This window comes from Ammodytes marinus (assembly GCF_949987685.1).
Source record: "Ammodytes marinus genome assembly, chromosome: 2".
NCBI lineage: Eukaryota > Metazoa > Chordata > Actinopteri > Uranoscopiformes > Ammodytidae > Ammodytes > Ammodytes marinus.
The window spans coordinates 32,508,150-32,533,320 of NC_137231.1; the positions used below are offsets into that span (position 1 = coordinate 32,508,150).

The 25,171-nt window shown below is 38.9% G+C and overlaps 1 protein-coding gene across 1 annotated transcript in view; it reads left to right on the top strand.

Moving 5' to 3' along the window:
• cnot6l (CCR4-NOT transcription complex, subunit 6-like) overlaps positions 1 to 18,041 on the top strand; it is a 23,237-nt gene extending 5,196 nt beyond the window's left edge. Inside the window, exons 2-12 of the mRNA XM_080042791.1 lie at positions 332 to 453; positions 1,272 to 1,458; positions 2,207 to 2,292; positions 3,088 to 3,177; positions 4,021 to 4,089; positions 4,638 to 4,795; positions 5,224 to 5,378; positions 6,263 to 6,414; positions 8,939 to 9,166; positions 10,283 to 10,488; positions 13,801 to 18,041. Of these exons, the coding sequence (XP_079898917.1) occupies positions 342 to 453; positions 1,272 to 1,458; positions 2,207 to 2,292; positions 3,088 to 3,177; positions 4,021 to 4,089; positions 4,638 to 4,795; positions 5,224 to 5,378; positions 6,263 to 6,414; positions 8,939 to 9,166; positions 10,283 to 10,488; positions 13,801 to 14,031 (1,674 nt within the window). The 5' untranslated portion in view covers positions 332 to 341 and the 3' untranslated portion in view covers positions 14,032 to 18,041. The remainder of the gene's footprint in view (positions 1 to 331; positions 454 to 1,271; positions 1,459 to 2,206; positions 2,293 to 3,087; positions 3,178 to 4,020; positions 4,090 to 4,637; positions 4,796 to 5,223; positions 5,379 to 6,262; positions 6,415 to 8,938; positions 9,167 to 10,282; positions 10,489 to 13,800) is intronic.
• Positions 18,042 to 25,171: the final 7,130 nt, after the last annotated feature.

Below are 25,171 nucleotides of genomic sequence, written 5' to 3' on the forward strand. Positions count from 1 at the left end.
TAAATAACAATGAATTAAACTTTAAATAAATATAATTTAATAAAAAAAATACTGTAGTTTTATTTAATCTTTTTTTTTTTTTTATAGATTTTTTTTTTTTGGGCATTTTTATGCTTTATTGATAGTGTAGAGACAGAGGTGAAATGGGGCAGAGAGGGGAGTGACATGCAGAGAACGACCGCGGGCCGGAACCGAACCCGGGTCCGCTGCTGGCCGAGGCCCATGGGGGGTACGGGACGCCCTACCAACTGAGCTAAGGGCGCCCCCTTATTTAATCTTTTTAATTGTATTTTTTTCTTAATCATTATTGTATGTTTCTCTGTGTGTCCAGATTAACAGACATGCCAAAGGAAAAGTATGACCCTCCAGACCCGCGCCGATGTTACACCATCATGTCGGCCGAAGACGCGGCCAACGGCAAGAAGTGTAACTGGGCCGAGCTCGAGATATCTGGTCAGTGAATAACAATTAACAACACTACAATACACTTTAAATTACTACACTACACTACATGTGCTTTAAATGACTCTATTGGCCGGGTTAAAACATTGAAAAAGACTCACTACATGTAGCAACTTTAAGTAACTCACTATACTACCGGTTAATAAAGTGGAATTTAACAAGTGTAACTGGGCCGAGCTCGAGATATCTGGTACGTGAATAACTACAATACAATACATTCACTTTGGCTGTGTACAGACACAGAAAAGTTTAAAGTTGAAGAAAAATTTGACCGAAATTTACATAAACTTGAATGTTCTTGTAAACAGACTATTATTAACTTTCCATACCTTGACATGTTTCGACCTGTTCCTCCAGTCCCCTTTTTTTTTATAAATAGAACAAACAAAAAAGTGTCTTATGTTGATTGAACTGAACTGTTTTGTGTGGTTTTCCACCTTGAAAAACATTATATTTGGCCGTTTAAGTGAATTTAGTTCTTGTTTTGGCAGGAAAAATGTCTAAAACTACTATTTTTTTAATTAATTTTTCTTCTGTATTTATCCGATGTAATTTTATATTTTGGCTCTTGAACTGAATTTAGTTCAGCTGTTATCATGAAAATGGTCTAAATGTATATTTTTTTGTCTTTTAACCCAAACCCTAACCCTATTCTTCTGTATAGGGATAAGGTTGTATATAGGTTGTCGGACACAGGGCCAAAAATTGTCTGCTGAATTGAATTTATTTCTTGTTTTGGCACAAAAACGTCTAAAATCACAATGTTTTAGTAATTTTTTCTACATTTTTCTTGTATTCCTCCCACCCAGGGCGTGTGCGTAGCCTAAGCACGTCGTTATGGACCCTCACTCACCTCACAGCGCTGCACATCAACGACAACAACCTGTCGCGCATCCCTCCAGACATCGCCAAGCTGCCTCACCTGCTCTACCTGAACCTCTCCTCCAACAAGCTGCGCAGCCTGCCCGCAGAGCTGGGCAACATGGTCTCACTCAGGTAAATCACTTAAAGGCCTACTTCTCCTACTTCACCGGTGGAAATATGAAGGTGTATTGAACTCTGAGATCCTATGTAGTATAAATGTGCAAAAAGTTTAGAAATCGGTTCATCCTAGCCTGAGAAAAGGCAGAAAGAGTGTTTTATGGTCTCACTCAGATACAACCTTTAACTGTCTATGGGTAAAACATAGGTTAAGTTAATTCACAGCCTAGGCTCTGTAAATGGGCATGTTGCAAGCTACGTTGGACCCCTTTGTTTACATACCAGTTTACAGAGCCTGGGCTTTTTATTAACTGGGAAACATGGTCTTAGATGGTCAGGTAGGACAAGGGGAAAAAACAAATGGGAAAAAAGTTGATCACTGTACACTTTCTATTTCTTCAGTCTACTGCATATTGCACATATTGTAAGGCAAGTTTATTTCTATAGCACAATTCAGACACAAGGCCATTCAAAGTGCTTTACAGGGGCATGAAATACATCAAGATTAAAATACATATATGGAAATTGCGTTTTAAACGGGTTGTGCACTACAACCTCCTACCGCTACTGTTGACATCATCACAGTACGGCTAGTTGCCTAGAATTGCTGGGTTTTGAATAGTAAATTAAAGTTTAATTTTCAATTGTTCTGACTGAAAAATACCACATTATACAAAACAACCAGGGACCTCTAAGTAACCACTAGCTCTGTGTGATAGTTTGATATTTGAAATACTAATAATTTTTGTCTCATTTCTTTCAGGGAATTACTTTTAAACAACAATCTTTTACGAGTTCTGCCGTATGAACTCGGGAGGCTTTTCCAGTTACAAACCCTGGGGCTAAAAGGTCAGTCTGTTCTCTTATCAATATTATTATTATTTTATTTTATTTGGACCCAAAAAAAACTATTTGTGGGTCTTTTCCCTCGTTATTTTATTTGAATTGTTTTAAGATATTTTTTTGCCATTTTTATGCTTTATTGATAGTGTAGAGACAGAGTTGAAATGGGGCAGAGAGGGGAGTGACATGCAGAGAACGACCGCGGGCTGGAATCGAACCCGGGTCCGCTGCTTGCCGAGGCCCATGGGGGGGACGCCCTACCAACTGAGCTAAGGGCGCCCCTTCCCTCGTTATTTTTATGAAACAAGAACTTGTATATATTCTAGATTAAATTCTGACTTCAAAATCACCACTATCAACCAAATACAAGTGATTTCTGGCTGCAAACAGACATGATATAGAACTAAAAAATACAAAAAAAAATGTATGTTGAAAGTTGCTGCTGACATTAACCACAAGTGTGAGTTCCCTTCATTCCTTTTTTATATAAAGTTTATATTTATAATGTGTTTGTTTTGTAGGATGTTTGTTATTAGAAGTGTCTTCTGAAGAAATATACAAGTGTGTGTGCCCTGCTTTGGATTTTCATATATGGATATATATTGATCTTGTTTCTGTCTTTGTTTAGTTTCTTTGTTGTTTTTAAAAAGCCTCCTGTGCACATGGGTTGAAAACTAGCACTTATGCTAATACTCTGAAAACAATGCATCTGGTTCGTCCAAAGATATTGTCATGTCCATGTCAAATACAATCTACAAGACAATTACACCGGTGTATATTATCTATGTGTTTGTTTTGTAGGAAACCCTCTGTCCCAGGACATCCTGAACCTTTACCAGGAGTCAGATGGAACCAGGAAACTGCTCAACTACATGCTCGACAATCTGGCAGGTGAGTGACATCACCTTTTGCATATTTAAAGGAACAGTGTGTATATTTTGATGGCGTTTTGCAAATTTATTTTACATGGGGTTTATTGTGTAAAAACGTTATCATGGGCTGCTCCAGTGGTGTAGTGGGGTAGAGCGCGTACCATAGAGTCTCAGTCCTCTTCACAGCAGACCCGGGTTAGAATCCAGCCCGGGTCGTTCTCTGCATGTCATTCCCCTCTCTGCCCAATTTCATCTCTGTCTCTCCACACTGTCAATAAAGCATGAAAAATGTAAAAAAATAAAATTTAAAAAAAAAACCTTTATCATACATATCCCATTGTGTGAGCTCCTATCCTACGTCACCACCACATGAACACACAGCCGTCTTCATCAGATAGTGCCGCGATGGAGAGCAGCGAGTCATCGTTCACGGGCACAGAGACCCCGCCTCTTTATAGCGCTCTGTCTCCTTATTGGATAAAAATAAACGGGATACTCGAAATTTTATCTGGCAATCACTGCAAAGCTGAATGACTGGGAGACCTGTGTTGTGAACTGTGCATACTGTTTAAGTGATTACTGTGTGAATATAGAGAGATTTTTCTTTTTTTTTTAATGATATTTTTTGGGCATTTTTATGCTTTATTGATAGTGTAGAGTCAGAGTTGAAAATGGGGCAGAGAGGGGAGTGACATGCAGAGAACGACCGCGGGCTGGAATCAAACCCGGGTCCGCTGCTGGCCGAGGCCCATGGGGGGGACGCCCTACCAACTGAGCTAAGGGCGCCCCCATATAGAGTGATTTAACACGTATATTAACAAAAGAATATCACTTACTTCTCCTTTAATGTCTGTGTTCCCAGTTCACCCGGAGCAGCTTCCCCTGAGACCCTGGATCACTCTGAAGGAACGAGACCAGATGGCTCCATCAGGTACAGGCATCATCGAATTATTAAAAGTTACACATTTAACTTATGAGGATAATTCATCACACTGTATGTTTGTCGAAGTGATGCATAGATTATATTTTACTTAAAGGTGCAATCAGCAGTGAATATCTCCTCACGATCTGTACTGAGTGTGCGCTGCAAAAATAATCTGGTTTTAATACACAGCCTAGGCTCTGTAAACGGGCATGTCGCTAACCATCGTGGGCCCCCTCTGTTTACATCCATTTTACAGAGCCTAGGCTTTGTATTAACACAGGATTTTCTTTCAGCGCACACACAGTACGGACATGTAGCGGATTGTGATCTTTTTTTTTACATAAGAATGAACTTATTGTATAAGCTTAACATCAACAATTGTTCATCACCATTGTCTCATTTTTTGCCCAATTTGAGACAGAATTAGATCTAAACCCACACCCATCTCTCTGATAATCCCAAACTGTCTTAGTTAATAATGATATGAATAATAATAGACTAAATTGATATAGCGCTTTTCAAAAACCCATCGTATCTCTGTCCCCCGTCCCTAGCTGTGTTCACGGTGATGTGCTACAACGTGCTGTGTGATAAATACGCCACGCGGCAGCTGTACGGCTACTGTCCGTCCTGGGCGCTCAGCTGGGACTACAGGAAGAAAGGAATCATGGAGGAGATCACCGGATGTGACGCCGACATCATCAATCTACAGGTAAGAGACAGACGGACGGACAGACAGACAGACAGACGGACAGACAGACAGACAGACAGACAGACAGACAGACAGACACACAGACACACACTCACACACTCACTCACTCACTCACTCACTCACTCACTCACTCACTCACTCACTCGCTCGCACAGACAGACAGACAGACAGACACACACACACACACACACACACACACACTCATACACACGTTTTTTTCAAATAAGCACTTTATGATTAAATGTCAAACATGCAAACCATATGCATCCCAAAACTGATATGAAAGGTATCCACATCCACGTAAAAACACCCATAAAAAACTAATTAAGATTCCTTCAGTCATCTCTTGTATTGCCATACACTGGAGCCTTTATACTGTGTGTGAATTGTATTGAGTGATATTGACATTTCTTGTTGTATGTCTACAGGAGGTAGAGACAGAGCAGTACTACGCCATGTTCCTGGACACACTGAAAGGCCGCGGATACGACGGATACTTCTGCCCAAAGTCTCGAGCCAAACTGGTGTCGGAGCAGGAGAGGAAACACGTGGACGGATGTGCTGTGTTCTTCAAGACAGACAAGTACGTTTAACACAATCACACTCAATATAACGCAGTCTGTGTTTATTTGTGCATTCATTTCTACAGGGTAGTGTTATCAGAAATCCCTTAAACCTGCAGTGTGTAGAATTTTGGGTTTTATTTCCTAGCAGATTTTGTAGAAAGTAATTATAATATCCATAAGTACATTTAATTTAGTGCATAATAGCTGAAACATTTTTTTTTTATTATTTTTTTTTCCCTTAGAAAGGGTCTCATATATGTCCATATTTCTGCATATTTTGGACCATGGCCTAGTGCCGCCATCTTGAAAGTGTCATAGCTGGAATGTCATCAGGTGCATTGTTTAAAATTTAGAATTGTTCTTGTCCTTGAAGGCCACTGTAGCTTCTGTTATTATTCTAAAGGGTTGGGGTTACCCAGGGAGCGTTGCATTCTAGAACTTTGTAGAACTTTCTTGATGATGTCATATTACACACTGCACCTTTAAAGGTGAAGTCAGCGTTCCAAAATCACTTTTTTTCCAAAATCTATGAATATCTCCTCGCAATTCGTTATCTTTCCTGACTGTGTGTGCCCTGAAAAAAAGATTGTGGTGTAATTATTATACAGCCTAGGTTCTGTAAACTGGTATGTTAAGCAAAGGATATGTAAACAAAGGGGACCCACCATAGCTAGCAGTATGCCCTTTAACACAGCCTAGACTGTGTATTAACACTGGATTTTGTTCAGCACACACACAGTAGGGAAAGGTAGCAGATCATGAGGAGATATTCACTGATTATGACAAAAAGGTGATCCTGACAAAAGCTCCAAAATTACTGACCACCTTTTAAAACGGCAAAGATATTAAAAACGTGTGTCTGTCTGTCTGTCTGTCTGTCTGTCTGTCTGTCTGTCTGTAGGTTCACGTTGGTGCAGAAACACACGGTGGAGTTTAACCAGGTTGCCATGGCAAACTCGGAGGGGTCAGAGGTGATGCTGAACAGAGTCATGACCAAAGACAACATCGGAGTCGCTGTGCTGCTGGAGGTCAACAAGGACATGTTCTCTGCTGGTGAGACAGACAGACAGACAGACAGACAGACAGACAGAGACACAGACAGACAGACAGACAGACAGACAGACAGACAGACAGACAGACAGACAGACAGACAGACAGACAGACAGACAGACAGACATCGGAGTCGCTGTGCTGCTGGAGGTCAACAAGGACATGTTCTCTGCTGGTGAGACAGACAGACAGACAGACAGACACAGACAGACATACACACCCACAACACAGAGAGACAGACACAGGACAGAGAGAGAGAGACAGACACACAGACAGACAGACACACACAGACAGACACTCACTCAGTCTGAGATTCTCACGCATGCACTCACTCACACAGCTGGTGAGAATACAGACACAGACACACACACAAAGATAGACAGACAGACAGACAGACAGACAGAGACACAGACAGACAGGCAGACAGACAGACATACATACACAGAAAGACAGACACAGGACAGAGACACAGACAGACAGACAGACAGACAGACAGACAGACACACAGACACACAGACAAACAGGCACAAAGAGAGACAGACAGACAGACAGACAGACTCACAAACTCACTCACAAACTCACTCACTCACTCACTCACTCACTCACTCACTCACTCACTCACTCACTCACTCACTCACTCACTCACTCACTCACTCACTCACTCACTCACAGGCTGGATGCTTCACTTACTGTAAACAGTCATGTGTGTTTGAATTATAAACAGGTGTCCATGTAATCCCAGCTATTTATCATTACTGTCAGTAACATTTCATAGCACATATCATCCGGGCAAGTTAACATTCACAGGGCGCTCCGGTGGCATTGTGGATATTTCGCATACCATATCGGCATCCGGCCTTCGTTGCAGTGTTCTCGGTTTCAAATCTGACCCGTGGACTTTTACTGCAGGTCATTTCCCCCTCTCTCTCTCTCTCTCTCTCTGTCTCCCCATTTCAACTCTGTACTATCTAATAAATCTTGACGTTTTTCTTTAAAGTAACATTTACCTGCAGTGACATCTTTTTGCCACAAGATGTCACCATAGGCTCACTTTGACATCATTCAATTTAGCGATATAGAATGAAAAAAGTGGTCCGTTTTATGTATGTTTTATAAGTCTGTTCTGTTGTGGTTTGAACATATTTTATAATCAGTATTCATCAGTGCATTCATTAAAATTCAGATCAGTTTGATTTGATTTAATTTATTTCAGACATATCAAACATACAAAACAAAATGAAAAGCATGGAAATACAATAAACAAAAATTATGTTTTCACAAAAAAAATTAAATAAAAGAAAACAAATTATCTGTATTGCTGAGATATGCTCGAAAAGGAGCAGGAAGAAGTATACACTTATTTAATCCTACCCCTTTTCCATAGTAAAAAAATAAAAAACAAAAATATTTATTAAATGAATTTAAAGTCTCATGTGTTTGACAGGCACCAAACATTACATCAGGACTTCTCTCTTGTTCTGTAACTTTCTTCCTTATTCATTATTATCTTTTTACCGTTTCAGCAAATGTCTCAAGTTGCATCAGAGCTCTGGGTTTTTCTGTCACTAAAATAAGTCAATTATCAGATTTATGTTTGGTGGGTTGGGAGCTTTTTTTTAAATGTTTGTATGAATATACCTCCTATAAGGAACTCATTATTTTAATTGCAAATCGTAAATATCCACTATAATCCGAATCGCTCAATTCAACCAAACCGCGTGGCACATACTTTATTACTTCCACTCTCTCTTGACTCCTTCACTGTTAATGACCGGCCTTTGTGAAATATATATAAAATAATAATAATAATAATAATAATAATAATAATAATAATAATAATAATAATAATAATAATAATAATAATAATAATAATAATAATACTAATAATAATAATAATAATAATAATAAAAATTAAATAAATGTAAAATAATTAAAAAGAAATGTTATAAGAAAAATGGCATAACCAGAAAAAAATACTGGTTAGAGAAAATAATAATGATAAAACAAGGAAAATTATTTTGAATATAAAAATAAAAAGTTTTTAAAAAAATTAAGAAAAAATTTAAATAATTGGCATAACCCATTTTTTCCCTATATTATTTCCTCCCAGGCATGAAGCCCCCCCAGGAGCGTCAGTTGGTCTTAGTGGGACCCGGAGTATTCTGTATTATTTTAGATATTTATATGTATTTTAACACCTTTATTGTCAAAAAGGAGAGACAGAGATGTTTGTTTTTTAAGATATTTTTTTAAGTATGTTTTTTTGTTGGGGTATTTGTAAATAAATAAATAAAATGTAATGACCTGCCTTTGTGAAATATATAAAAATAAAATAAAAATGAAAAATAAAATGTTAAAAATTAAATTCAGAAAATGTTATTCTTTTTTTTTTGTGATATTGAAATATACTGAAGAAAAACAGAATACATATTTTTTTTTTATTTTTTTTTTAAAGAATAAATTAATATTTTTTTAAAAGAAGATTGTTGGCATAACCCTTAATTTCTTCTCTATATTGTGTTTTTAGGCATGAAGCCCCCCCAGGAGCGTTCTATGATCCTTGTAGCTAACGCCCACATGCACTGGGACCCGGAGTACAGCGACGTCAAGCTGATCCAGACCATGATGTTCCTCTCGGAGCTGAAGAGCATCGCAGAGAGGGCCCTGGTCTCCGTGGCAACAGGAGAGCCAGACAGAGACCCTTCCTCCATCCCCATAGTGCTCTGTGCAGACCTCAACTCACTGCCCGACTCCGGTAGGACATTGTGTTATTTTATTTATTTATTTTAAAGATATTTATTTGGGCAATTAAGCTTTTTATGAGACGGAGGAGTTGAAATGACATTCAGTTGAGACAGCAGCCAATTTTTTCCAAGCGCCAAACAAAGGGGAATTTACTTTTTAGATCCCTCCTCTCCTGACCTCAACTCACTGCCCGACTCCAGTAGGAAATGTGTTGTTTTTTATTTTTTAAGATAATTTTTTGGGCATTTTCAAGCTTTTAATTGATAGTGTATAGAGTGTAGAGACAGAGATGAAATTGGGTAGAGCTTTTTTTGTTTTATTTTTACATATTTTTGGCATTATTATCACCTTTTATTAAATAGTTGGGAGAGCCAGAGATGAAATGGGGAAACAGAGAAGGGAATGTATAGTAATAGTTCTGTGTGCAGACCTCAACTCACTGCCTGACTCCGGTAGGACATTTTTTTTACTTATTCTTAAATATTTTTAGGTAATTTTTAGGTATGTTTTGACCTTTTTAAGACTATATAAACACTGCATTTTTATTTGTTTGGTTCGAACCTTGTTGACTGGACTTTTTGCACGTTTGTCTGGTAAACGATCTGTTTCACAACAATAGGTAACGTTAACTTACCTCTCTTTCGGCCGTACATTTTTCCAGGCTTCTGATTGGACAATAAAGCTTGAGCGTCAGAGTTATGGCACCACTTGTTGGTTTAAAATGCTCTTGGCAGTGTCTAAGTTAAGATATTGCCTTCTTGTGAGAACAGCAAGATTTTCTATATATAGAGTCAAATCGAGCTTCCATATCACTTAATTTCGCTGCGGGAGATTGCGGCTTTTTATTTTGTCGGGCGGAGTTTGATTTTTCTAAAACGTTGCTTCCAATAGTCGGACACGTCAAAATTAGCGTTCCAAATTATTCACATTTTTGTGCCGTTTATTCGCGACTTGTCCGGAGTGCAAAGACCTTAAGTTTAAATAAATAAATGTAAAAGATGGAAAAAGTGTCTGAGATGGAACTTGGATTTTGGGTAATTTTTAGGGTTTCAATATAATGAAATATTCTGTATTAATGTGGAGCAACTTTCACCACTAACATATCCTCCTTTGGTGCTATATCCAGGTGTGGTAGAGTTCCTCAGCAACGGGGGAGTTGCCGACAACCACAAAGACTTCAGGGAGTTGCGCTACAACGAATGTTTGATCAACTTCAACTGCAACGGAAAGAACGGCAACGCAGACTCAGGCTGCATCACACACAGCTTCCAACTGAAGAGCGCCTACGAGAACAGCATGATGCCTTACACCAACTACACATACGACTTCAAGGTAGGAAGAGTGTGTGTGTGTGTGTGTGTGTGAGAGTGTGTGTGTGTGTGTGAGTGTGAGTGTGAGTGTGAGTGTGAGTGTGAGTGTGAGTGTGAGTGTGAGTGTGAGTGTGTGTGTGTCTGTGTGTGTGTCTGTGTGTGTGTGTGTGGGTGTGTGTGTGTGTGTGTGTGTGTGCGCCTACGAGAGCAGCATGATGCCTTACAACAACTACACATACACATTTTTCATTTAACTTTTATTTATCCTCGAGAGACCAATTGAGGGGTGACCCTCATTTACAATGACGTCGAGTTCAAAACAAATTCAAAGGAAAAACAACAATACGTACAAAATATTCAATGCAAATACATCAAATACACAACAACAGGTGAAGAGAAAAAAAAAACAATTGAAACATTTACACAGTGGTGAAGAGTGGCAGCAATTAAAATTAAATGGGTGAAAGTACAATATAGCCTAATTAAAACAGTTACAGGTAGAGTTTGGCAGATTTAAGATAGTTTGTTTAAATTGGTTAAAGGATATGAAGGTATTTAGTATTTATTATTATTAAGGTATTTATTTGTTGCTGTAAGTTGTTCCAGGAGTCGGGGGCACTGAAGCTAAAAGCTGTCTTTCCCAGCTCAGACCGGGCTTGTGGGACATAAAGCATAAGCATGTCAGTGGAGCGGGTCTGATAAAGCCCATCTGAGATTTGCAGCATTTCTGTTATTTTTTTTTATTAACCTTTATTTTTCCAGGAATATACTCATTGAGATTCAAAATCTCTTTTTCAAGAGAGTCCTAGCCAAAGAAGGCAGCATAAAAACATAAAAGTTTCACATTAAAAAAACAAAATTTCACACTTTAAACAAGACACAAAACACAATAAAAAATAAAAACAAAATAAAAAGTCACAAAGCATCAATCTCATTGGCAGTAAGTCAGTGTTCAGTAACCGGGCATGTACAGTTTGCGGTTAAATAGTCCTTAATCCTGCTTTTGTAATTGTAGCTTCCCGGTCAAGGCTTTGTAAATAAAAATATGCCAATGTGCGTCACGTCTCTCTTTAAGGGAGGACCACCCAACCTTTTCAGGGACTTCAAGGTTAGGACTGTGCGTGTGTGTTTGTGTGTGGGTGGCGGGGGTGTGTGTGTGGGGGGCGGGGGATGTGTGTGTGGGTGTGTGTGGGTGTGTGCGTGCGTGCGAGTGCAGCCTTGTGCCTTACACCAACTACACATATGACTTCAAGGTGAAGACTGTGCGTGTGTGTGTGTGTGTGTGTGTGACTCCTGATATTTCCGGCCCTATTTCTTCGTACACGCCCATCAGCAAATTCTCTGTGAAACCCAATCAGACTAAATAACATTTTATAAAAGGCTTTCATTTCAAGGTCAATGTCAATGTCACTTTTTATTTATATAGCACCTTATAAGAACCTAAATTCACCAAAGTGCTTTACATAAAATACATAAATTAAAATACAACAGCACACATTAAAAAAACACTTACAGCAATGACACAAAACAATTCATTAAAACGTAAAAGCCTGTGAAAAAAGATTTCACTATGATACCGATCCTTAGAGGCCGCCATTGATCTCTCGTTATTGTTTTGTAAGGTTGCAGACTGACAAACATACTCTTACAAATTGCAACTCAATTGATTTATAAAGTTAGGTAGCAAGTTTCAGCAGATTCTACAAAAATCTATTCAACTGTGAAAATAATGTCAAGTAATAATCAAGTAGTAACTGTTCAAACACCTGTTGTTGGATCAATCTTAATCATCACTGGGAAGTTTAGTTTGCAGGACCAAAAAAGTAAATGTTTTTGGGCAATTAAAAAGGGGCTCAGGTAAACCATGTGTAAAACATATAGTATACTGAAACTACTGTGCTGTTACCATGTCAACCAACAGGTGACTTTATCAACCAAAAACTTAAATAAAAGTAATTAAAATCAGATTGAAGCTTCGCAGTAAAACCTAATCGATTATTCGAATCAGTCTTTTCACTAAGGCTGATCTTTTACTGCTTTAAATCTGTAGTTAGAAAAAGTCACCACTGTTACCGTCTATCTTTGCATTTGACTGGAAAATAGTTAGCAAACCTTTGATGTAGTTGAATATCAAAATTAAGACCATACAATAATAATAATAATAATAATAATTTGAATTTATATAGCGCCTTTCAAGGTACTCAAGGTCGCTTCAAAAAAAGGGGGGGGAGTACAGTGTTTGTGTACACAGGGGGGTGGGGGCGGGTTAGAGGTCATAGGCCTCTGAGAAGAGGTGTGCCTTCAGGAGCTTCTTGAAGGACTCCACTGAAGTGGCACAGCGGATATGGAGGGGGAGCAGATTCCACAGAGTGGGGGCAGACGCACAAAAGGCCCTGTCCCCAAAGGTCTTGAATACAGTTAATCTAGCTGATGTGATACAATATTTACCATGAAATATTTCTATTTATGTGAAACGCTTTTCATACTGTTGATACAATGTTCAGGGTTGTTCGGGAAAAACCCTGAACATTGCATTTTCTCAGTTATGCTTTCACACTTTAGATAGCAACACTTACCTACGCTTTTATTGTGACGTGTATATGCCCATTCCACATATAATGGAAACTACTTGATAATGCTTTTTCGTCTTGTGGTTTCTGCTCGGTGCCAACTGCCAGCATGACTGAAAATGAAACACAGATTCAGCTTTTCTTTGCAAAATACTGTTAATGTGCATAAATGCTGAATTCTTCTTCTGAATCCTAGCTGATCATAAAAAGTTTGCTTTGCTTTCTTAAGAAATTTAGGGCAAATCAAGACAAATAATATTGATTTCCTCAATTACAATTAAAGCTAAAGTGCGTAACCTCTGTCGCAGCCATGAGGACTTCTGAGTAATTGCGACAACACTGGCGGCAGAATCTACATGACGTAAGCCTTTGTGCGCGCATGGATTTTATACCTTCTGCTGTACGTCCAGGTTTCTTCTTAACAGTAGAATCAACAACTGAAACATTTTCTGAGCTCCTGCACCAGTGTCAGGAGGGGGGAGCGACACCAGTTTGTAAACGCTGCCATACTGAGAAATACAGAGAGAGTTTTGTGGAGCTGATAGGCTTAATCAACTTTGTGTCGACACATTTGGCGATGGCTTGAATGTAACCGTCATTCATTCATATGAAAAAGTTACGCACTATAGCTTTAAAATGGCAATTTCTAACTTGTCATACTTCTGTGTATTTCTCTCTATCTATCTATCTATCTATCTATCTATCTATCTATCTATCTATCTATCTATCTATCTATCTATCTATCTATCTATCTATCTATCTAGGGAGTGATCGACTACATATTCTTCTCCAAGACGCACATGAGTGTCCTGGGCTTGATGGGGCCGTTGGACAGCCAGTGGATGGTGGAAAACAACATCACGGGCTGCCCTCACCCACACATCCCCTCGGACCACTTCTCCCTCCTAGCCCAACTGGAGCTGCACCCCCCACCCTCACACTCACACAACAACAACCCACACAACGGCCTGCACAACATGCCAATACACAGGTAGTAAAGCCCCCCCAAAAAAAGCATATTTTTTATTCTATCCCCTATCAGTCAAACAAACACTGCCCAAGCTACAACGCAACAGGTTTATAAAGGACTCTGTACAGTTCAACCATCATGTTTAAAATACTTCCAGAGACACTAACTAACCCACCCCCACAAGGAGTGAAGTATTCGCCCGTTTGATGCAATTTTTTAGCCTCGTTTGCATTGAGTTGTGCGGTTCAATCGGTACGGTACGCATTACATTCGCATTTCCACTCAAAAAAATGGGAATGGTACCAAATCAAGCAAACAAACATTGCACTGATTTCTGTCACCCTTTCGTTGGGTTTGGCACACATTCATTTGAGTTTCCATTTTGACAAAAGTTGGAACAGGTCCCAAAATCAAGCAAGCCTAGCTTCAACCTATTGTTGTCACCCTTTAGTCGGGGTACCAAGCCATCCCAAGAGGGGTGGAGCTACACATTGCAGCTGTCCGTTGATTGGTCAATAGAATAGTCATTTCAGTGTGAGAAACAGCTCTCTGTTTATTGTGTTGAGTTATTCCTCTTCATTGAATTAATCAGCGGGCTACACCATGTCCCACTGCTATGATGTCACCATAGTTACATAGCTAGTCTGGCATAAACCCGCCTACCAAATAAGGGTGCTATCGGCAATGGAAACGCAAGCCAGATTTAGTGTTACCGAACCGAACTGAACTGTGCTACTCAGTTTAAATGATGTAAATGTTCCCGCACAAATGTAAGTGCTTGATTTTATTCTTTATCTTTCTTTCTTTCTTTCTCCCCCCTTTAATCAAAAAAGCTTGAAATCAAATGTTAGGCTTGGGATGGGATGGGATGGTAACACCCCCCCCCCCCCCCCCCCCCGCCCCTCTCCCCAAAGTCAACTATATTTTGCCTTTCGAGATTCTGCCCCTTAACAACGAGAAACATACACTTATATTTTCAACTTTTCAGCATTTTTAAAAGATATATTCTACTTTCATTCACATTTTGGGTTTGGGTTTTGTCATTTAACACAGTTGTGAAGTAATAATTTTTTTAAATTAATAAAAACATGACGTAACATTAATGTTTTTATCATGTTAAATTCAAAGTCTATAAAAATGTAAACCTCCGAAACAAACTGAAAGGTTTTTTTTTTTTCTTATAAAAGGTGCAACACTACAAATGTAGTTAGGACTTAGGAAAAGTTGCAGAAGTTTGTTTAGTTGCGTTTGTCAACACGGGTCGATATTTTCAATTCTGATTGGCTGATAAAACACAAAAATAATTTAATTGAATTACTTGTGAGAAATTCCCTGCAGTTTTAAAGATAAAGTAATTTTATTGTAACACTACATTTGTTTCACATACGGGAGCTTCAATGTTAAATCATACGCCTTGTGCATGTTTAGTCACATAACAGCCATAACAATGTTGAACATGTCGGGGAAATTCTATATTCCGGCATGCTGTAATAGAATATCGAACAGATGGTTAAACAGGTCTCAGGGGTGTATTGTGTTCAGCCACATTGTGGTCATTGTCACTTAAAATAGTTTGGGCAACTGTTTTGTTAAGGCAACTGCTTTGTCAGCACATTCTTAGAGGAAAGGCACATGTGTTAAACTGCCCTCACAGATCACAGACAGTTATTTTTAGGAGGATTTCAGATTGACAGTTGTGAAATATAGTGAATAGGATGTATTTCATCCTTTGGTGCTGCATGGATGTTACTGAGCTGCTGTGATCAGAATTTATATGAATAAATAAATAAAAAAATTAAGAAATTAAGTTTTTCACCCAGTCAAACAATCAATTTAAGCCAAATGTTTTTTTTTTTAGCATTGCAACCAAAATATCCCCCTTCCTCTGAATTACCATGAAAGAAATAAAGTATATTTTATGACCTGAAATACATTGTATCAAGATCCCCCTTTAATGACGTTTAGCTTTCAAAATCGTGCCTGAAAAAGATTCGAAAACTAAAAAAAAAATCTCCCTAGATTATTGAGCTTTGAAGCTAAAACTAAAAACTCTTATGTTAGAAGAAAAAAAGCTGCCTACACTTTTTACAGTGTAATAAATCATAGATACAATCATATCTAGCCCACAATTATTACCTAGCATTAAAACCAAATCATCCCCCTTACTCTTTGACTTGCTTTGAAAACCATAAATATTTTAAGACATGAAATATATTTGCAACACAATCTCGCGTTTAGCTTTACACTTATAGCTTTAGAAGTCGTGCATTAGAATCGCCTACAAGAAGTCTTGTCTATTTTTTTCCAATCAGCTGACCGGCCAAAGAAAATCTCCCCAGACTGAGTGACTTATCATTAAAATCTCCACGATAATAATAAGATAAAATATTTATTTATTGGTGCCAGAATAAAAACAATCAAAAAACTTCCTTGAGACTCAAGTTTCAGGGTCTGAATGTATCCACACAAAGGCACACTATGAAATTCCCGTGGACTCGTATATTATATATAATAAAATATATAATATATTGTATATTTGCGATTAGAACCTACAGCCCTTTATGTAAAGTTGTACCTCAGGGCTATGCTATGCATCCAGCAGTACCTCTTTAACGCGGAAAAAATACTTGTGCGAAAACCAAATAGTTAGCTATATATGGTTCTGAAAAATCCTTTAAAAGCGCACACAGGTGATGTATGTACTGACAAACATACACATATGTTGTTGTAGTCGTTACAAGTCCCACGTTTTTGTGCATTTTTGATAGAAAGAAAATAAAGAAAATTCTACTGCACTTTTTGACCATTTCCAAAATGAACAACTTTGGGAGAATTTAAATTTGACAAATTTTAAGAGGGTTTAAGCTCTTAAAAAGAGGCTTAAGTATCAATGTGGGATGAGCAGGATATATGATTTCAGAGGTGGGACTGGGTATCAAAATAATTTTTATAATATATAAGAATTAAAAAAATAAAATTTACCCTTTTTTTTTTACAACATATTAAAACTTGCCTATTTTGGTTCATTTCACAGTTTATTACGTTCTTGGGAAGTTAACACGTTTTTGGGTCTAACATGCTCCTTTTAATTCAAGCAGAAAAGGTTTTAAAGCAACTAAAGTAAAAGACAGTGTAAAAATACAATTAAATTCGTTTTTTTTACTGAATTGGTATAATTACAAGTATCAGTTTGATACCCAGCCCTCCCACTGAAGTGTCTAGTAAACCCCTAACCCTTTAGAGATATAATTGAATAAGTCAAATTATAAGAAGCATATATCCTCTATTTAGTATTTGAATAAAAGCCATATTTATGGGACATATGGTGTCAGCACAAACCACCATCTTGTAACCTTTGCTTTACACTGGCTTCATTTGCACATGATTTGACGCTTATGATAAATAAACTTAATTTATCAGTTTAAGTGCTATGAGGAACTTTTTAAATATTTCTTAAACCAACGAGACCATCAGTGCAAAGAAGGCTATTTTTAAATAGTTTTTCTTGCCTTTGTCATGGGTATACGCTCACCCAGGAACAGCAGCTGGCTTTTGTCCAAAGGGGAAGCTATGAATACACCCAAGATGAAAAGTTCCTTGAAGCACCTGGAGCATTTTAAAATAGGCCTATACTTCACTCCTGTCAACTCACAGCTCACTCACTCACTCACTGGGGTATTTTCTGATTTTGTACAACAGAAGATTCAAAAAATGCCTTTTTGATGGCCGGGTGTTTTTCACATCTTACAAGTGGGAATATATGTACAATTTCTCTGGATTATTTCTCACAAATCAATGATGTATTTGTTGTACTTTTATTTTTATTTCCCTGGTGCACTGAAGATCTCATGTGTGATCACCACCTCCACCTGTTGTTGAGGAGAAATGTCTTCTGTCCAAGTTTGTTTTTATTTGAACAGCGGGCAATTTTCTGTCTCGATTCTAACATGCAGTTTCTTTCAAAAATTGGTAAAATTTGTACAATTCAGTATTACCAAGTTTTTGAGAAAAAAATTATAAATGTTCTAGGTTGAAAAGCAAGCTTGTGTTGATGGCTCTTTATTTCTCACATGCACGTCTTTCCACACTCTTAAAAAGATGATCCTTAAAGCTGGGGTGTATGATTTCTGATTGGTCAAAGTTAACATGAGCTTTTACAGAGGCACAAAAGCAAGTGACCCAAGAGCCTCCACAAGTGTCAGAAAATAAAACACAAGGGCCCAACAGAGGCCTGGATAGAACCACAAGATTTGGAGAAGTTCGATAATCCACCACAAGAGCCAAACACGCTCACAAAAGAGGCCCTAGAGCCAACCCAAGGGGCCCAGGATACAACAATAGCAGACCCAGAGCAAATAGAGGAGGTCCAGGATCTAACTAAAGAGGCCGAAAAGCAAGAGGCCCTAAATCTACCAAAGGAGGTCAAGGAGCCAGAACAAGAGGCTTACAAGAAAAAAGCTGTAAAAAAAGCACAAGTCGCTCAAGAGGCACAACAAGTGTCCGAAAAGACAACAGAGGTGCCCATAAAATCCACACACGAGAGGCCCTGATAGAACCACAGCTTGTTTCCGTAAAGAAAGAGGCTAAAAAGTCTGGACACACTGGAGACCCTGCAAACGCCAAAGGACAAGAATCTGCCAGAAGAGCCAAAACATGCTCACACAAGAGGCCCTAATGTCTCCCCAGAGGGCCCAGGATCCACCAAAAAAGCCCCCCAAGGCTTTTCCTATACCCGAACTGGGAGAAGACAAAAGGAGAGGCCGAAAAAACCTAAATGTGAGATCCAAGAGCCAAGTTTGTCACGCCTAAACACTGCCGTCGATACAAGCAGCAGGCAGTACGGGCATAAAGACAAACATAAACAGCTTAACAAAACACACAAACTCATCAACTTTTTTTTAAGTTGATGAGATAAGACCAGTGTTTCTCCACACACACACACACACACACACACACACACACACACACACACACACACGCACACGCACACGCCAGGGCTGTACGCTTATTTTTTAAAGTGGTAGCACTGGTGCTAGCAAGCAAAAAAAATCAGTAGCACAAAAATAAATTTGGTAGCACACAAAGTATGATCGAAAACTTGCATAACCTTAACCCTTGCATTTCGCTCTAATTACCTTTGAGCATGTCATCTTGGTCTCATTTGAGATTCTCAATTAATATTATTTCCTAGTGTGTGCAGTAATAATTGTAGAAAAATTAATAGGGGTGCACTGATTGCAATTTAGACAAAATAATCTAACCTGCCAATTGCAATTTGGCAGGCTGTCGCACTAGTTAGGGTTGCCACCTTGGATTTAGGAAAAAAAGGGACACTTGAATGTTTGGGGCGGAGGGCTCGGCCATTATTAGGCTACCAGTTCAGACTGACCAGTGTAATGACCTATAATAACCATACACACCTACAGTGCTTTTTACAGTATAGGCTAAATAGGGAGACTGAGGTGGGTGGGGACCCTGGACCTTGTAGGGGGGCCCCGGAAGAAAAAAATGCAACCTTTTAAAGTAAAATTCATCAATCTGGTGCACTTTGAGAATAATATTGCATGCAACCATGCCCAGGGGCCCAAGGGCTCGGGGGGGGGGGGGGGGCTAAGCCAGAAATACTGATAGTAACTTTAAATGTTGCATTGTCAAAGAGCTCAGTCACTCATGTCAATAACAGGGTCCAACAAGGAATAGCCTAAATATAAGGAAATAAATCATCATGGCCCCAACTAGGTGACAAATAGAAAAGCAAGTGCAAAACAAAAGCATTATTAGCTCTGTCTAAGGGGCTTCATGAGGGACAGCTAAGCCCCCCACACACAAACAGGAATAAGCTTGCTATGTGTAAATTCTATACTGTTCATGAAAAGTAGCTTTCCACCCTGTATATGTTGCAATGGGCCCCTCCATCATATAACATGAGTCTGCAGACCAATCTACTGTACTGTTTTCACAGTTGCAGAGTAAAGAGTGCCTGTTTAAGAAAAATAATGTTCCTTCTGCAGCTCAAGATTTGATTAAAATGTTCCTCTGCTCTGATGCATTTAACTTTAAAACGGTACAAAGAGTCTGGGCCCATTATCTCATAATCCGTCTATGAACCAACTGGTTTCCACAATCTTTTTTATTTTCGCGGGCAGCATGCACAAGCATTATTTATTAAAAAAAAAAATAAATAAATAAATAAAAAAAAGTGTGGGGCCCCACACAGGGTCTTGAAACGGGCCCCGAGATCGTTAAGACCGCCCCTGCCCGCCCGCCTCTCCGATGCAATAGCGGGCGCAACAAACTCCTCGGCCCGTGTGAGACGGCCTTAACTACTGAACGAAGGAAGGAAATCAAATGAGGTTTTGGCATTTTCCCCAAAAAACGGGTCACAGCTGGTGAAAAAAAGAGAACAATTCTGGGAAAAACGGGACGGGTGGCAACACTAGCACGAGTGCGATTGGAGTTGTATTCATCATCGCACGTGATCAATTTCAGTAGCAAATGCGATCAAAACTGTCGCACTGTACAGCCCTGGCACACGCACACGCACACGCACACACACACACACACACACACACACACACAAGCTGTATCAGTCCATAGGGCAGCACAGAGGTTCAGTATTTAGTCCTGACACACAGAAGCACTTAATATTGTTGTTCTTTGTTATAGTGTGAAGTCATGAAACTTCCTCACAATTAAGCAACAGAAATCTTTAGTGGTACGATTGATTCATGTAGTGTTCAATCTAGCCTACTGAGACCAGCCTGATCCAGCAAACTTAAAGGCCTACTTCACCGGTTGGAATATGAAGGTGTATTGAACTCGGAGATCCTATGAAGTATAAATGTGATGTCACAGAAAGAGAAATGTAGGGTTAGACAGTGAGACCATAAAACACTCTTTCTGCCTTTTCTCAGGCTAGGATGATCCGATTTCAATGATTTTTTTTGCACATTTATACTTCATAGGATCTCCGAGTTCAATACACCTTCATATTCCAACCGGTGAAGTAGGCCTTTAACATTTGTTTATCCATGTTGATGTCACAGACAGCATTAACCAATCAGGGCCTGCTACTCACGAACAGATGGATAGTCAAATAATAATTTCTTGACCAGCCCCTCCAGTGATAGGTGTTGAAATAAATGAATTATGTAAGGGATAATGTAGAGCGAACGGGTCACTCGCGAGAAATAAAGACCGACAAGCTGAACAGGAGCCCGACGCGCAGCGGAGGGCTCTTGTTCAGCTTGAAGGTTACATGGCTTATTACATGGCTACAAACTAAATTAATCAATCAATGTGAGGCAAAATATTGATTAAAGCAAGGTTTATTCAAATAAATAAATAAAAACAGTCCGCTGTGGTCGGAACTCCCAGAACGTCCTTCCTAGCAACGGTAACTAGGCTATTTGTTGTAGTGTATGTTGAATTGCACGTTTCCGTTTATGGTGAAGTTGGAAAGAGAAAAAGGGACGTCATGCGGGACATTAAATGTCACGTCTCTGGTTTCCTCCTGCTGTGGCGCTGAGGTTGAGAGAGGTTGTGAAGACGCCGGTCAGAACGTCACTATAGCTACAATATTTCCTATTCATAGCAACGGTCACCCTTGACAGCGGTCTGTCTTGCTGGAAATAACAGACCTGTAGAATGCTGTGATTTACATAGGATTCTCAAAGTGCCATGTAATAAGATTTAATAATAGTAATCTGGACAGTACGCTTGACTGGAAAGTGAACACCAGTGTCATTTAAAATAAAGCCCAGTCCAGATTGTTTTTTTTTTAAGGAAACTCAGGTCATTTGAAATCAGCAGATCGCTTCTTAATGATTGTTATCACGGTATTGTTGCAAGTTTTCCTTTTTTATGCTGTTGTTTGTTGGGGTGGCAGCCTGACAGTAGAGGACAGGAACAGGGTCAACAGGATCCATTATGGGTATGAGCCCTGATTCTCTGGAGGTCATCACAGAGCAGAGAACCAGGAGGAAGCTCAGGACTGTCCTGTCACATGATGATCACCCCCTGCACTGAACTTTTGTTAGAAGTGGCCGGAGTGAACGTCTCCTGTTACCGAGATGCTCTACAGAGACATTCAGGAGGTCTTTTGTTCCTGCGGCAGCTAGGCTTTTTAATCCTGACTGCTGATTTGATTTGATTACTGCACGTTGCTCATTTGCACATCATCGTATTGTCATAAGGTTATTTATTCCCTTTTTTAACCTTCTATTTTTACTATGGTAGTGGACCACACTCCCCCTGTGACTATGCTTGTTTTATGTTGTTATTCCTGTGTTGTATGTATGTTGTACAGACTATGGTGGCAAACCAGTTTCCCCATTGGGGATCAACAAAGTAAATCCATCCATCCTATATGTTTTGATTTACATTGTTGATAAAATATTTTTTAAACCGATAAATGCAGAAACGTTTTTTTTCACTATGCACTTTGCAATAAAATGGGAACTTAAACTTAAATGTAATTCCTTTTATTTTCAGATCTGTATGGTCTGTGCGTCCATATAGCAACATGTTTCCTCAATAACACAGTGTGTACTTAAAGAACACCAGTTATGTTTTAATATGATAGTAAAGGCATCTGGAACAAACTCCCAGAAAACTTGAGGTCTGCTGCAACCCTCAGTTCTTTTAAATCGAGTCTGAAGACTTTTCTGTTTCCATTTTAACCTGTACTTTTTATTTTATTTTAATGTTTTACTTCTTTTCATTCGCTTTTAAATGTCTTCTAATGTGTTTTATGTATTCTAATCTTGCCCCTGTAAAGCACTTTGAGTGGCCTTGTGTTTGAATTGTGCTATATAAATAAACTTGCCTTGCCATGTGAGGAAGCACTAAGAAAGCATTATAGAGTAGAATTATTTCACATTTTTCAAACAGAAAGGCCAATCAGATCGATAGAAAGCGGTATGCGTAACTATTGCGATCCAGGTAGTTTTAACACTTCAGTTCATTCATAGTTTTGTAAAGGGAAATAAAGCCGTTGTTACATCAAGATGCTACTGCCACTGGGAGAGACAGTGGTGGAGCCGGAGGTTACTTCATCGCTCCTGTAATTACAAGACAAGAAAATGTATGTCGTGAAGATGTATCATAGTTATTTATTCTATAGTACTTCTTCTTCTTGGTCTTCCAACAGGTGCATTTACTCAGGACGCCCACTATATATAAAAACGTGTAAGGCCGTAAAGTTTGTCCGTTCTGAGCTACTGTAGAAACATGGAAACATTACCCCTGCAAATTTCTGAGCAGCTTTTGGATCCACTTTGCGTTTGGGTCGACACAAACTCTGGTGCTGCTCTTCCTGGTAATTCTGTAGAGGAATACATTTGTTCCTTCACCATCCCAGAAAAAAATCCCCCATCGGTCTGCAAATAGAACCTTCTCAATTTCTCTTTCCGAGCATGAAACTAACACTTGGATATAAATTAAGCCATATAAATGTCCTGGGGTTGTGGTTAGGCTCATAAAGCACAGTGTTACTCATTGCGCGGCTCGCACAAGTATAAATCATGTAAAAGAACATGTGTAATATATATAATTGCTTTCATTTAATGGAAATGGAACTTCAAGACTGAAATCCAAAATGTAAGAATGAAGTGCTAACAACACTCGATTAAACAGATGTCAACTTATATTAGTTCTCCACACCACACCATATTTGACATTTGGTTCCATATTTAACTCGTGCTGCATAAGCAATTCAGATCATATCAAAGGAGCCAAAGATATGTCAGCGTGGCACTAGGTACATGTTTGGTGTTTTCTCTTTTGGAGATGCACACAATATAAAACCAATAAAGAAGGACTGACCAATCTGTCTGCTCTGTCTGTAGCTAGTAGCTGTTTACAGAACATTTTTCACAACAATCAAATAAGTTTAGTTTGTGTGTTCACACTGAAGGTGAAGCAATGTTTCACCTTTTGTCATTTTCATGAATTTGACCAATTTGTGTTTGCAGTGTTGTGGATGAGTAGTGAAACTAGTAGGTTTGCAGTGACTTGCTGGCAGTTCAGTACTGTGCAGACATGTTTGCATAGTGAATTAAAGGTGAAGTAAGCGGTTTATTTATGGTAAGATAAGTGTTCAATCGCCCTTTATTCATACAGTGATCACTTACATAGTGTCTGCTCTGCGTGTAATCAGCAAAATAAACGTTTCTATGAACCCTTTTCTGATATCCAATCAGAAGAGAGAACGCTACAAACCGGCACTCTGCCGGTGCACGCGCAGAGCGACAGATCGGTGAATGTTTATGCGCCTACAATGGCGGAGCAGGTAAAAATCCTTCCCAATGTCTGTTTTGATGGTTTTTATCATGTTTTATCACACTTATGGATCTGAGATGACGCTAGATAACTCGCTGCTTGAAGACCGCAGTGCATTAATGTGGTGACGTACGAGCGAGGGGACTGTTAACTGCAGTAACTGACAGGAAGTTATCTAAAAGAACCATTCCGCTTACTGAACCTTTAAGTACCATCAACACTTGATTACACAGATGTCAAATTATTTAGTTATCCACATATCTCCTTGGGTTACATATTTAACTGTGCTGCATAATCAAGCCGGATTAGTTAAAAGGAGCCAAATATTTGTCACTGGGATTTTACAGGGACCACAATGGAAATAAGCCTTCGGGCTTTTTTGTGTCTATCCCTCCCTGGCTATTTATGTATTTTAATGTGTGACAGAGTGCTGTTCATGTTTTTTATATCAAAATGGTCAAATAAAATCATTCATTCATTCATTCAAACAACCAAATCTGAAGGGAAATTCAAATACTGTACTTTATAATTAATCACGGAAATTCAGAAAATGTTACTGGCCAAGTTGGGGAAACAATATTACGTTGAACCCTGCTGGGACATGGGCAATATGGAGAAGTTTAAATATAAATGATTTATGTTCTACAAGTATAAATCATGTAAAAACATGTGTAATATATATAATTCCATTTAATGGAAATGGAACTTCAAGACTGAAATCCAAAATGTAAGAATGGAGTGCTAACAACACTCGATTAAACAGATCTCAAATGATATTAGTTATCCACACCACATTTGACATTTGGTTCTATATTTAACTCATGCTGCGTAAGCAAGTCACATTACTAAAGGAGCCAAAAATGTGTCAGCGTGGCACTATGTCC